This window comes from Microtus oregoni, unplaced genomic scaffold, assembly GCF_018167655.1.
Source record: "Microtus oregoni isolate MIOR12 unplaced genomic scaffold, Mior012 000057F_ref0000458, whole genome shotgun sequence".
Classification (NCBI taxonomy): Eukaryota; Metazoa; Chordata; class Mammalia; order Rodentia; family Cricetidae; genus Microtus; species Microtus oregoni.
The window spans coordinates 11,242,918-11,256,632 of NW_024543833.1; the positions used below are offsets into that span (position 1 = coordinate 11,242,918).

The following is a 13,715-nucleotide window of genomic DNA, read 5'->3' on the forward strand; positions in this document are numbered from 1 at the left end:
AAACAAAACCATGTACAGATGTTTCACCCTGGATAAGAAGCCAGGCTTCAGAAAGACGCTGGAATCAGTACCTAAAGTTGCATGGGGAGCCCAATGCCTGTCAGTCTGACTGCTTGCCTGTCTGTCTGTCTTACTCTCTCAGAGACCTTCAGAAAAAAATAAATCCATTCCACACTAAGATAATTTACATGGTAAAATTCTAGACGCCAGTGCAGCTCTGTGTTAATTCCAGGATCTCAATGAGAGAACTAGATTGATCCAAATCTTAGTTTTTTATCAGCTAGGGTTCAGTACAGAAAATAGAACCTGTTAATATGGGCTTAGAGGTGCCTTCAAAAGCTTTTAATGTACTGAAGAAATTTCTAGACTTGAGTCTTTAGCCTCTGGACCACTCACTAGAGGAGCTTCTACCTTCTAGATCTCTCTGAAAACCTTCTCAATTGAGAAGCCTTTGCATATCAATATCTCGGAGCAGAAAAATGGACATGAACTCTGCTGTTGAAATATCAGATAGGGACAGAAATTCTAGGCTCTGGGTCACCTCATTTTCCATGTCGTGACCAGATCTGGACAGAGGGCTGCAATCCCAATTAGATCAACTGCAGCCGTCTGGGGAAGCATGTCAAGTGGCTTTCCTGCCTTCTCTGCTTACAACAAAGGGGGAATGGGGTTGACAGGGCTTGTTCTGCAGTATCTACCGTAAGTGACGTACAGTTGGCTCCTCTGTGGCCCATAAGGGTGCCTGGGGCTCACCCCGTGGGTGGAAGAGATGCCTGATACATTGGGCAGATAATCCAAATGGAATTCACCACCCACCTGAGATCCTATCACAGGTATTTATGGAGTCCCATCTGTGCTTGGTCTAACGTACTCCTCCCTCTGACTTTGGATTGGAATCAGGAGCTGGAGGTGGGGAACTGTGTGCAAGGGCTATTGTTTTTGTTTTGCTCTGGAACATCTTTAAGTTCCTCAATGCCTTGGCTTAAAAGCAGTGTCTAACCCACCGTTTCTTTTCCCTCTGCCCCACAGCTGCCCACATTGGTGTTGGAATAAGTGGACAAGAAGGAATGCAAGCTGTCATGTCCAGTGACTATTCTTTTGCTCAGTTCAGATACCTGCAGAGGTTGCTGCTGGTCCATGGCCGGTGGTCTTACATAAGGATGTGCAAGTTCCTACGCTACTTCTTTTACAAGAACTTTGCATTTACTTTAGTTCACTTCTGGTACTCCTTCTTCAATGGCTACTCGGCACAGGTAATAGAGCATTATTCCTTTAAAACTCTTTGTTCGGAAGAACTTTTGCTTCAACAATATGCTAGTTCTTTTGAACATTTTATTCACTGATTGCAGCTCTGTGTGTATAGGTGCACATGCGCCACAGTGCACGTGTAGAGGTCAGAAAAACAACTGTAGAGTCAGTTCTCCTCTTCCATCTTTACCTGGGTTCTGGGGATCGAATTCAGGTCACCAGGCTTTTGTGGCAAGGGGCCTTTGCCTGCTGAGCCACCTTGCCAGCCCTCCTGAACTAGTTTGATTTTGGTATTCTTTGCTAAGTATTAAAAAGTTTTAAATATTCCAATGGAGTTTCAGCATTCTGATTGACTACCCACGGAGTACAAAACTGATAAACATGGCTGGAGAGATGGCTCAAGGTTAAGAGTACATACTATTCTTGCAGAGGACCAGAATTTGGTTCCCAATACCCATGTCAGGTGACTCACACTACCTGTAACTCCCATCCCAGAGGAGCCGAAGCCCTCTTCTGGCATTTGTGGGCACCTACATGCATGTGCTCATACCCGTAAACAGATGCACATATGTAGCACATAATTTAAAAAATAAAATATTTTTTAAATGAACACTGCTTTTTCGAGTATTTTGAGTATTATCTGTCAGAACAGAGTCTTCCAGCACGATGTCCTTGTAGTGTTCCCATGCACACATTGAAGGAGAGGAGAGGAGGGGATTGTTGCCATGCGATTTTTGCCATGGAAAGGTCTGCGATGCTACCCACCACATAGACAAACTGGTACAGGGGAAACTGAGGGGTGCTTTCTCTTCAAGATAGGGTTCCCACTAGGCAAGGGGCAACCCTGCATGGAAAGGCAGACCTGAAGTCTGTCTTTGTGCGTGGCACACAGCCTCTATCTTCCCTTTGCAGACGGCGTACGAGGACTGGTTTATCACCCTGTACAATGTGCTCTACTCCAGCTTGCCTGTACTCCTCATGGGGCTGCTTGACCAGGTAGGAACCAGGGACTGGGCTGCTCTGGACAGACCCGTCTCCTGCCAGGGATCGGACAGCACGCACATCAACACATTCTTCTGGCTTTACTCATCCTGAGTCAGCCCTAGCTTACCTGGCAAGCAGCAGTGACTGCTTTATGTTCTGTTAAGAAAAGAATTTCTGTAATTCATTGTAAGCAAGAGTGCTTATATGTTCCTCTCAGACATCTGGCTGTTCAGGTGCCTGAGAATCCAGAATGCTTTTTTATTGATAACTTATTGATTTAAACAGTAAAGTTTTAACACTTTCCAAAGTTGATGTATTTAATTATTAAATCACGTTTTATCTGACAGGCAGTTCTTAGGAAATGGATAATTAATGATAAATAAATAGGAATAGTGAAGGGTTAATTTATCAGTTTCTATGTAAATATTCCTCCTCTAGATTTTTAATAATACAAATACATTATCTCAGGGGGTTAAAGAATACTCTCCACGTATTTCTTGACATTACTAATTGATTGTCTTTGCTAGAACTATGATAATGCCCCATAGCTACTCTCTGTAAACATCAAATGCTGGTGAGTTAAAGCTGCCTGATTGACCTCTGCACACAGAAATACTGTTCTGGCGTCCTGCTTGCCTTCCTAAAATGCAAGGGCAAGTGGCAGCTCTTTGTGAGATGCAAGATACCAATTGCGACCTACCAACATCTTTGACCTGATAGACAACACATCATTCTAATTTTGTTTTCTCTTTAAGGATGTGAGTGACAAACTGAGTCTCCAGTTCCCTGGGTTGTATGTAGTGGGACAGAGGGACACACTATTCAACTACAGGAAGTTCTTCGTCAGTTTGCTGCATGGGGTCTTAACATCCTTGGTCCTCTTCTTCATACCCCTTGGTGCTTACCTACAAACGGTGGGACAGGATGGAGAGGCACCTTCAGACTACCAGTCCTTCGCCGTCACAGTGGCCTCAGCTCTAGTAATAACGGTCAATTTCCAGGTGTGTGCCTTCCCTTGACCACATCCAATATCCGTTGTTACCTGTACCTAACCTCTGTCACTATAAAATAAAAAAAAAAATAGGAATGTTCCTTTCATCCCTCGTCTTAGCATTGTTCCTCTTTCTTGCTTAAGCCAAGGATGGTTTGGTTTCAGGTTGTTGACTATTCAAACCAAATCATACCCAAATTGCCAAATTCCATTTTCAGAATTCTTAGATCCTCTCCCCACCCCACCCCTGGCCACATTCCCCAAATGAGCGCTCTGTTTTTCTTTGCTTTCCTGCCAGATTGGCTTGGATACTTCTTACTGGACCTTCGTGAATGCGTTTTCAATTTTTGGAAGCATTGCATTGTACTTCGGCATTATGTTTGATTTCCATAGCGCCGGGATACACGTTCTCTTCCCATCTGCCTTTCAGTTCACAGGTTGGTATCTCAGATTCCAAAAGTAAGCCTAGACTGACATCATTAGGTTACATTCTGATATAATGACAGGGTAAGTACAAAAGTACATAAAGCATGCACTTTCGCTAGTAAAAATTGATGTTCTCACAGGAATTCAATAGAAGCGGTTGTTTGGAAGGGCCCTAAGCAAGTTAAAATCATATTAAGACATAACTGCGCATCTGTTAAATTAGACAGCTTTAAGGTTAAAAAGCACAATGAATTATAAAACTCTGCATTTTGACCAGATATTTCTACTTTAAGATTCTTTATACAAAAGTACAAAAACTACATTGCTATGACAGTTTTAATTATTTCTTAAAAGGGTGGGTAGAAATAAGTCAAAGATGTAAGAATATTAAATTAGCAAGTCAAATGACAAAATAGTAATACCATGGAAACCTAGAACTCAAAAGTTGGGTCCATCTCTGGAAATATGATCAACAGTTCAATGAACAATAAACAAAAGCTCTGGGACCAGTATTTATACCTATATAATACATATGGTTTAAGCTCCAGAGGTTGGGGCTAGAGGGATGGCTCAGCAGTTAAGAACACTGGTTGCTCTTCCAGATGACCTGGGTTTGACTCCCAGTACCCATATAGTGGATCACAACCACCTGTAATTCTAGCTCCAGGTAATCTGATGCCCTCTTCTGGCTTCCAAAGGTACCAGACATGCACATAGTGCACAGGCAGGCAAGATGCCAATATATGTAAGATTTAAAAATAAATAGAATTAAAAAAAAATCCAGAGGTCAGGGAGGAACACGGTGTCTTCTGGATCTAACTGGACCTGCTGTGTTCATGAGTTCACAGAGGTTTCCTGCCCAAGGTCAAGCCAGTGGGTGTTTCAGCACAGAGTGGGAAGGGGTTCATTAACTCTCTGCCTTTGACAGGTAACAGACAACAGTTGGTGGTGCCTGAGGGAGAGAGAGTCATTTTTCTTATCAATGTCATTTCTGGTAGATCTGCTATGCTGTAGTAAATGACCCTCTGTTGTGCATATGGGTAACACTAAGCAGACTCAGTGGATTATTAAAAAAAAAAGAGAGAGAGAAAAGGAAAGAATAAGGAGGGGAATTGATCTGGGAATAGAGGAGTGGAGTTTGAATATAATCAAATACATTGCATGAAATTCTTAGCGTATTAATGAAACTGTTAAATTTTTAAAACATGGAAAATTGGCAAATGATAGACGCCCCCAGTGATGTAAATTTCACAAACATAAAAATAAACATGAGCTGGAGTTTGTGATATTCTCAAATAGTTTGGATTTATGATGAACAAAATATCCCCATAACTTTTTTCTTAATAGAAGATTGGGACTTTATGGCCAGTTGTTGGGTCATAAAGGATTTTTACTATGGTAACCTTTTCATTTCTGGGTGGAGTTTTCATGATTTTGTTTGTTTTGTTTTGTTTTTCAAGGCAGGGTTTCTCTGTGTAACAGTCCTGGCTGTCCTGGAATTCACTCTGTAGACCACAGAGATCCATCCATCAGCCTCTGCCTCCCCAGTGCTAGGATTAAAGGCGTGCGCCACCACCACCAGGCTAGTTTTCATGATTTGGGTTTTTTTTTTCTTACTCTTCTGATGCTTACTTAGAATATTTCTATATAACGTATTTTATATCTAATTTATATTTAGTATTTTAAAAACAATGACCAGGGCCAGGATTTATTGAACTGGCATCTAGGAGCACATTCTCTTTGGAGGATACCTTGCTCAGCCTAGATACATGGGGGAGGGCCTTGGTCCTGCCTGGAAGTGAAGTGTCAGATTTTGTTGACTCCCCTTGGGAAGCCTTACCCTTTCTGAGGAGTGGGTGGGGGGTGGGAAGAAGGGTGGAGAAGAGGAGGGAGTGGGAACAGGGATAGCTAGGTAAAATGAAAAAAGATTGTATTTTTAAAATTCTTAATAAAATTAAAAATAAAATTAAAGCAATAACTGTACATATGCATAAATATGAATAAGACTTTAAAAACTAGAAAGGAGAATAAGAGAGGCTGTAAAATAGATGACAAAGGGGGATGGAGGATGGACAGAAGGATACATAGTAATGAGTGAGCAAAAGATACCGGGGGGAGAGAGATTCTCGTGGAAAATTAATAATAATAGTGGGGTGGTAAGGGAAAGGAAGACTACTAAAACCACTTTGTTTCGAAAATGCCATAGTGATACTTTGTGTGCTGATTTTAAAAAATAAGAGTTCAAATTTGAAAAATTAGTTTTATAAACTCATGTGAATACAGAAAGCATTGTGATAAATTTGGCTCCAGATATTTGCTGTTGGGGAAGTATACATATTATAAAATCAGATTGCTACATCTGATGTAGAAGCCTAGACAGCAAGTCACCAGTTTCTGTGGATAAAGCCTGACTCCGGTTGTAGAGCGGGTTTCAGTCTTGGGGCTTAAAGTGACTAGTTGTGTTTTCTTGGCAGATTTGCTAAGTTCTCAACTCAGTTTCCTGATGCGGCTCAGATGGCTGCTCCCACTGCTCAGAGGAGATTGTTGGCACGGTCTATATAAAACACTTTGGAGTGCCAATATTTGGGACAAATATTGGAATTTCCAGCAAAAGCTAGAAGCTAGAAACCACTTTAACTTTTTTTTTTAATCTCTACTGCCAAATGACCCCAGAGCCTGGCACCTGCTCAGCACGTGCTCTACCTGTGACTTAGATCCCAGCTCTAACTTCCCATTGTTTATTAGTGCAGCGTTAGCAAAAACATCTTCCCCATTTTGTTCCTGTTTGTCTACTTGTACTAAACAACTGGCCCTTTTTACTTGGCTTTGCTGGGTCTTGGCTTTAAAAAAAAAAATAAAACTATGTATTCATGATTAGGTGTGGTGGATCACACCTGCAATCTTGGCACGCTGAAGGCTCCACGGGAAGACCCTGTCTCAAAAACAAAAAAAGAAAACAGAAAAACGTCCATTTCTGGAGCAGTTTGTGGAGCTGCTTTATCTGGTTATAAAATGCTACCCTAGACGGCCTGCTGCATGGAAGGCAAACTATGTCCTCAGGATAAAGTGCCTCTGTGAGTCATTGTCATGTTCTTTCCAGGTACCGCGTCCAATGCCCTGAGACAGCCGTATATTTGGCTGACCATCATCCTGACCGTCGCAGTGTGCTTACTGCCTGTTGTCGCCATCCGCTTCTTATCAATGACCATCTGGCCATCAGAAAGCGATAAGGTATATAAAGATACAGACCTGGTCTCCTCCTACGTGAGTGCCCCTTCCAGGAACCAAAGCATTTCCCAATCCTACCTTTCCTGCAGATTTCTCAGTTCGTGGAAAGTCTGATCAGAATTTTATTGTTTTACTCTATCTCTTTAATTCCATCTTGAAGGATAGTGAACCTTCATGCATTTGTCCATACAGCGTAGCGAGTTTTGCCTTTTCTGTTTTACAATTATCTTAACATCTTGCCGTGCAAATGAGTTGGGTCCCCCACCCCCATTATTTAAAACAATTGTATCTCCTATGATACAATTGATGTCTCAAAAAGAACACGTCCTCTCCCTTTGCATAATGACCAGCAGACTTCAGGCCCGGTTGGTTGAGCTATTTAATGCTGCTCTCCCATAACTCTCCTGAGGGGAATGTCTTCAGTATCAGTTTCATCTTGTGCTAGAAGATGGCCATGGCTCTTCCTGGCATCATATCTGACCTATCAATAAACAGAGGAATAGAGGAGGCTTCCATCCTTCCCATCAGGATCCTGGGAACTCCTGACACACACTTTTCTCAGGTCTCATCGGTCAGAATTAGGTTGCATGTTTCATTGACCTAACCTGGCAAAGAAAACAGCTCCTTGTCTTATGAAGGATGTTAGCATAGGGGGCGGAGTACTCAGCTGCATAAATCAGCGACCTGTAGAAAGGCGAGACGTGGATGTTGGGTAAGCCTCCTTCAGTGCCCAGGAGAACTGACAGTCCACAGTGTCCAGCAAGCAAGAGAGGAGCCTGGGGCTGGGTAGGCAACGTGCTTGCAGTGCAAGCATGAGGACTTGAGTCTGGGTTGCAGCACACACACAAACACCCTTGCCTGGCGCCCTGCACCTGTAATTCCAGAGCCGGGAAAGTGGAGACAGGAGGATTCCTGGGACCTACTGATCAGCCAGTGTAGCCAAACCTATGAGCTCCAGAATTGGTTCCATGAGAAATCAAAAATGAAGGTGGAAGTGATTGAGGAAGACATCAGATATTCCTCTCTAGCCTCCATAGCCATGTGTATGTACACACACATACAGGTGCACATGCGCACACACACACATGGTATGTAGTGACAAGCAGAGAAAACCTGTAGAGATTTGTCTTCAGCACATACCAGTCTGTCCTGGGACTCACAAAAACTGCTGTTCTATTGTTTTCTATTGCTCTGATAAGCATCATGACCAAAAGCAACTTGGGGAGGGGAGGACAGGTTTATTTCAGCTTACAGCTCCTGCCTAGGTTACTGTCTATCCCTGGGGGAAGTCAGGACACAGGCTCAAGCAGGAACCTGGAGCCAGAAACTAAAGCAGACCCTGGAGAGGAGTACTGCTCGTTGGTGGCTTCTTCAGGGCTTGCTAGGCCTGCTTCCTGACACTACCCAGGATCATTTGCTCAGGGCTGGAATTCTTATATTGGGCTGGGCCCTCCCATATCAACCATTAATCAAGAAAACGCCCCTGTAGACTCGCTTACAGGTCAATCTGATGGAGGCGTTTTCCTAATTAACATTTCTTCTCAGATGACTCTAGATTGTGTCTGGTTGACAGAAGCTAACCACTAATTTCGGAAAAATGAAGGACTTGGTTTTCCTGGAACTTGCGATGTAGCCCAGGCTAACCTCCTTTTGAGTATAGGGATTAAATCCATGGGCTCCCAAGCCTGGCTGCAGTTTTCCCGTTTCTACCTGCAGGATAATAGAAGCAGTCCCCAACCTCCCGCCTCCTCCATGTCTAGTTATTCTACAGAGCAGGGACGTTTGTGTGTGCAGCCTCTTGGCGGGGCTAGCCTCTCTCCAGTTCCTATTGGCCAGGAGTCCTCAGCTTCTCAGACTTTTCTTTTCATGGTTTCCTTTATCCAGATCCAGAAACATCGGAAGCGATTGAAGGCCGAAGAGCAGTGGAAACGGCCACAGAACGTGTTCCGGAGGGGAGCATCTTCCAGGCGCTCGGCCTATGCCTTCTCTCACCAGAGAGGCTATGCGGACCTCATCTCCTCCGGCCGCAGCATCCGCAAGAAGCGCTCGCCCCTGGATGCCATTATCGCAGAAGGCACCGCTGAGTACAGGCGCACAGTGGAGAGCTGAGCGCTGGTGAAACGTCCTTTTTTTTTTTTTAATTCAAGACTCAGGACTTTTTTTTAAGAACTAACAGACAAACTGAGTTTGTCACAGAGCTACCGAGGACAATGACCTTTATAATAAACGTCTAGGGCTGAGCTGTTAAGCAATAGCAAAGCCAAGAGGTTACCTGTTATTCAGCTGATTATGTCTGCTGAGATTCAAAGGGAACATCTGAATCCAGGCTCAATGGAGGGCAATTTCCACTCAAAGATGCTACTGCACTATAAAATTACAATGACACTATGGTCTCGAACATGATCCCTCAGAGGCACTTCCTGCTGCTTGTCACTTTGTTTAAAACAAAAATTGTTTTTAATTTATGAGTGCAGTAACAAAAAATTCGTAACGTGTATCCCCTGACACGAAGTGGTTGAGTGACTTTTTAAGAGCTGGCTTCCTGCTGCTTTACACCCAGTTATAAAATTGGAAACGAGTTTCCTTGATTGAATGTTTAAATACAAAGTTTCATTCTGGCTTTGATTCACCACCAGATTAAATAACACATTCCATATTTTTACTACATTATGTTTTAGCATTTCCCTGCAGTACCAGTGGTTTGACTCCATACTTTAATTTTTCCAAAATTGATTTTTAAAAGCTGAAGACATTATCAACTAGTATTAAGTAAGTTCCATTTGGATAAGAGAAAGAAATTGTGGCGTTTGTTGTGCAGTAAAGGATTATGGGTAATGGTAATGGAATATATGTTCCTGAAATGCTAGATAAAAGGGATTTGAATGTTTCCATTCAAACAAGTGATACTGTTTGAAGAAATGGAAAAACCCTGGTGTCAACATTGTACGATATACACATGCCCCATGGCAGGCTACCTTGTGGCTTGTTGGTAAATCCAGGGTCTTAAGTCCTGTCTCAGTACCAAAAAAAAAAAAAGAAGAAGAAAAAAAAAAAGAAAAATATCACATGGTGTCCCATACATATGCACAATTATGGACCAATTAAAGTTAACTATTTGGAAAAGAACAGGAAGGTGCCCACTGAAAATTTAGCTGTAGGTTTCCTTTGGAAGACAATACCGCTTTAGCTCTTAGGAGCCACTGGATACATTAGAGGGCAGACACACTTTGTCATCGGGTCTACGTACCACAGGTGAGAGTGGCATACGTACCCAGTCTACAAAGTGTCTTCAAACGGCTGCCCGTGGCTGTATCCAGCCAAGGATAACTATGAATGCAGCCAGTCCAACACAAAAACTGTAAATTTATTTAAAACATTATGAGATCGTATGTACGCATTTACATGAATGATTCCATTGCTTGGTTCTCTAGTGTGAGCTCCGTACATTGTCTGTCACCAGGTCTGGAGCTTGGATGGACCTGGTAGGGAGTCTGGGGAACTTTCCCCTGTGTTTCTTGGAAGTGAAAGAGAGATCTCCTGTTCAAAACAGATAATGTTTAAACAAACAAACCAAAATCCCAGAGGGCATTGACAATACATTTGGGGACACCCCGCTCCCCACCCCACAACCACAGATGGGGGTTTCTCTGTCTAACAGTCCTAGCTGTCCTAGAACTAGCTCTAGGCTGGCCTCGCACTCAAAGAGATCTGCCTGTCTCTGTCTCCCGAGCACTGGGATTGAAGGCATGCACTACTACCACCACCCAGTGGAACCATTTTATAGAATTGTCCGTTAAAGAGAAAATGTTTATGTACCCCCTTCCTACAAAATATTGTATGCCAGTCTTTTAGGATCCTCACGCTGGCATCTGTCTTATGTCTAAGACAAAAGAACAGTATTTTTTTTTTATTTTTGAAAAACCCTTAGGTAAGTAAGGAAAATACCCTTGAAAAGGTAACTTATTTTTTTTTCAGAGATGACTTCTCATTTTGTATTTTTCACAAAGCAGTTCCCCTGCTCTAGCGAAGACGTAGATGGGTTGCAGGAGGCGATATTTGCCCCTTGCTAATGTCCATATCGGCCTGTGCATTCCCAAGAGGAAACCGTGTGTGTAGTTCATTTTCTGTACACAGGACAGGGAAATTTGATTGTAATTTTATAATGCTTTATCTAGGTATGATGAAAGAATGTATGCCTATCCTATGGAGGTAAATTTTTGAAAGTTTACAACTTTACCTTGTAAATAAGAAGAATTGTATGTTTTTTCTCTTTTTTACAGAAAATTTAGCTTGTGTAATTTTGTCACTTTCAGCTTTTTTGAATGGTGGGAAAGGTTGACAATGCATATGTGTCAAAGACTTACACTGTTGGGTGCAATATTAATAATTTTGAAATGCAAATCATAAATTATTTCTATATGCTGTAAATCTGAGATTTAATGTATATTTTTGTTTAAAAAAATAAATGCTTTAGTAAAATATTTGTAAAATATGGCTTTATGTCCGTGCAGTTCTGAGTATATTTTGTGTTTGTTTATTTGCAGTGCTGGGGTTTGAATCCAGGGCTAGGCAAACGCTCACCACTGAGCTGCACTTTCCAGCTGTACAATGGTTTTCTAAGTTGGGTTGTTGTTGTTGGTGGTGGTGGTGGCAGTGGTGGTGGTATGTGTATGCCATGTATGTACTGGTGCCTGCAGTGGTCAGAAAAAGGTGTCAGATCCTCTCTGGAACTGGAGCTCTAGATGGTTGTGAGCTGCTTGCTGTGGGTGCTGGAAACTTGACGTGGGTCCTCTGGAAGAACAACAAGTGATCTTAATGGCTATCTCAGCCCCCTAAATTGTGTGTTTTACTGCCTTTGTACGACAGCCCTCATAGATTCCCAGGCTGCTTGAACTCCTCATCCAGGGAGGATGACCTTGAACTTCTAGCCTCTCGGGCATCAGGGCCCTGTGTGCACTGAGGAAGCACTCTGCTGAATTACATCCCTAGCTGCTATTGTTTGGTATTGTTTGCTTTGCTTTTGTATGTGGAGTACATGACAGAAAATTCTAGTCCTGTGATGATGGTTCTTGAAAGAATGTAGGGCTCCACTGGCAGTGAGGAGTAATGTTAGAGACAGCGCAAAATGCTAGAAAAGATGTGGCTGAGGAAGATAATTAGACTTTCAAGGAAGAGGGAGTGGCTTTCACCGGGAGACAAAGTCTGCCCCAGACGGCTTTCTCTCAACTCCTTGGAAGAGAATAAGAGAATGGAGAAATAAGTGGCTATTCTGGAAGTACATGCCAGAGAGCTGAAAAAAACCTGGACAAACAGGAAGGAGTGAGGAGGCTAAAGGTGGGGGGGGGGGGGAGCAGGAGTCCCTGTGTGAGCTGAAGTGAGGATGAAGTGCCATGACCTGGGTATAGGACAGCAATGACAACCTGAAAAGAAGAGATGATGTTTCTCAACCAGCAAAGCACGGTTATGCCATCAAGGAGGAAATTCTCCGGGTGAGGACTTCTTTGGGAGGCCTTATTAGCCGTGGGTGATGAGAGGGCGGCAGGCTGTGGAGGTGTGGGGGGTTGGTGAGAGGAGAGAGGCGGGTACTAATTAGCCTCCTCGGTAGAAGGATATTTCTCGGTGGAAGGATATTTCTGAGCAGCCTGCGAAACTGAAGGCTAGCAAAACTAAGATGACGTTGGTTGGGATATTTTCAACCCAACAGCGCCATCTACAGGTACCTAGTCATGTCCTATAGCAGATGCTGCTCCCGAATGACATCTGCTGGAGAGGAAACATCCCTGACAGCTGGCAATGTGGTAACAAAATGTACCCTAATGGAATCTAAATATGTTTTAACAGGCGCCGCCTTCCTGTAATGGGAAAGAAGATTAGGAAAACCGCAAAAGCGGTTTCTAAAGCTCCTTTTAGAATCTGCTACCTAGTTACAGTTGCAATAAAATTTTTGATGTGTTTTAAAACTAAAAGGCCTGTCAAGACATTGAAGGAAATTTCTAGAGAAGGTGGAAGTTGGGATTCCTAAAACAAAGCTCAGAGGAATAATTTTCTAGGGAGCTTGAGTTATTGCTAGGTGGTTAAGAGCTCTGTCTGCTCTTCCAGGGACCCTGTTTTGATTCCCAGCACCCACATGGCAGCTCACAGCCATCAGTAACTCCAGCTCCAGAGGATCCGAACCCTCTTCTGGCTTCTGCAGACAGCATGCATACAAGTGGTACATAGGCATACTTTCAGGAAAAACACCCATACAGATAAAAAAAATACTTCTTAAGAAAAAGGAAAAGTATTTCCTAGACTAGTTACTTCTCCGAGGATCTGTGTAGATGGTTGATGAGCAAATGGAAAGACGTTCAAGGTTCAACCATTCAGAAAGTGAAAATTGAAACAAAGACAGGCATGAGCATTCTCAGCATGGCGAATTTGAGGCCAATATGAATTAGGTCGATCCTACCTCAAATAGATAAGTTATCAAAATGAAATTCCTCTTCACACATAGTCATGATACTAAGAGAAAAATGGAGAAATCTCCATCCTTTTGGGGGACATGGGAAGCAGTGTAATCACTGAGGAAGACAGCTTAGGCAAAGCGGCTTTGACTCCACGCTGAGACACGTACTTGATGGTATCAGAAACAGGCACTCACGCAAACACAAACCAGTGTCCATAGCAGCCCAGAGGTAGAAGCAACATCAGCATCATCAGCCGGGGAATCAACAGATACGGTATGTATATGATGGGGTGCAATTTGGTCACAAAAGGAATGATACTATGATCCATGCTATAACATGAGTGAACCTTGATACACCTTAAATGGAGGAAGCCGCTGTCAGGCAGGGGTGGA

The 13,715-nt window shown here is 42.9% G+C and overlaps 1 protein-coding gene across 1 annotated transcript in view; it reads left to right on the top strand.

Annotated features, from left to right (window-relative positions):
- The window catches only part of Atp8b1 (ATPase phospholipid transporting 8B1), a 122,601-nt gene extending 111,234 nt beyond the window's left edge, over positions 1 to 11,367 (top strand). The window contains exons 23-28 of the mRNA XM_041639220.1: positions 1,030 to 1,253; positions 2,161 to 2,244; positions 2,988 to 3,233; positions 3,522 to 3,660; positions 6,750 to 6,880; positions 8,762 to 11,367. Of these exons, the coding sequence (XP_041495154.1) occupies positions 1,030 to 1,253; positions 2,161 to 2,244; positions 2,988 to 3,233; positions 3,522 to 3,660; positions 6,750 to 6,880; positions 8,762 to 8,986 (1,049 nt within the window). The 3' untranslated portion in view covers positions 8,987 to 11,367. The remainder of the gene's footprint in view (positions 1 to 1,029; positions 1,254 to 2,160; positions 2,245 to 2,987; positions 3,234 to 3,521; positions 3,661 to 6,749; positions 6,881 to 8,761) is intronic.
- The last annotated feature ends 2,348 nt before the right edge of the window (positions 11,368 to 13,715 follow it).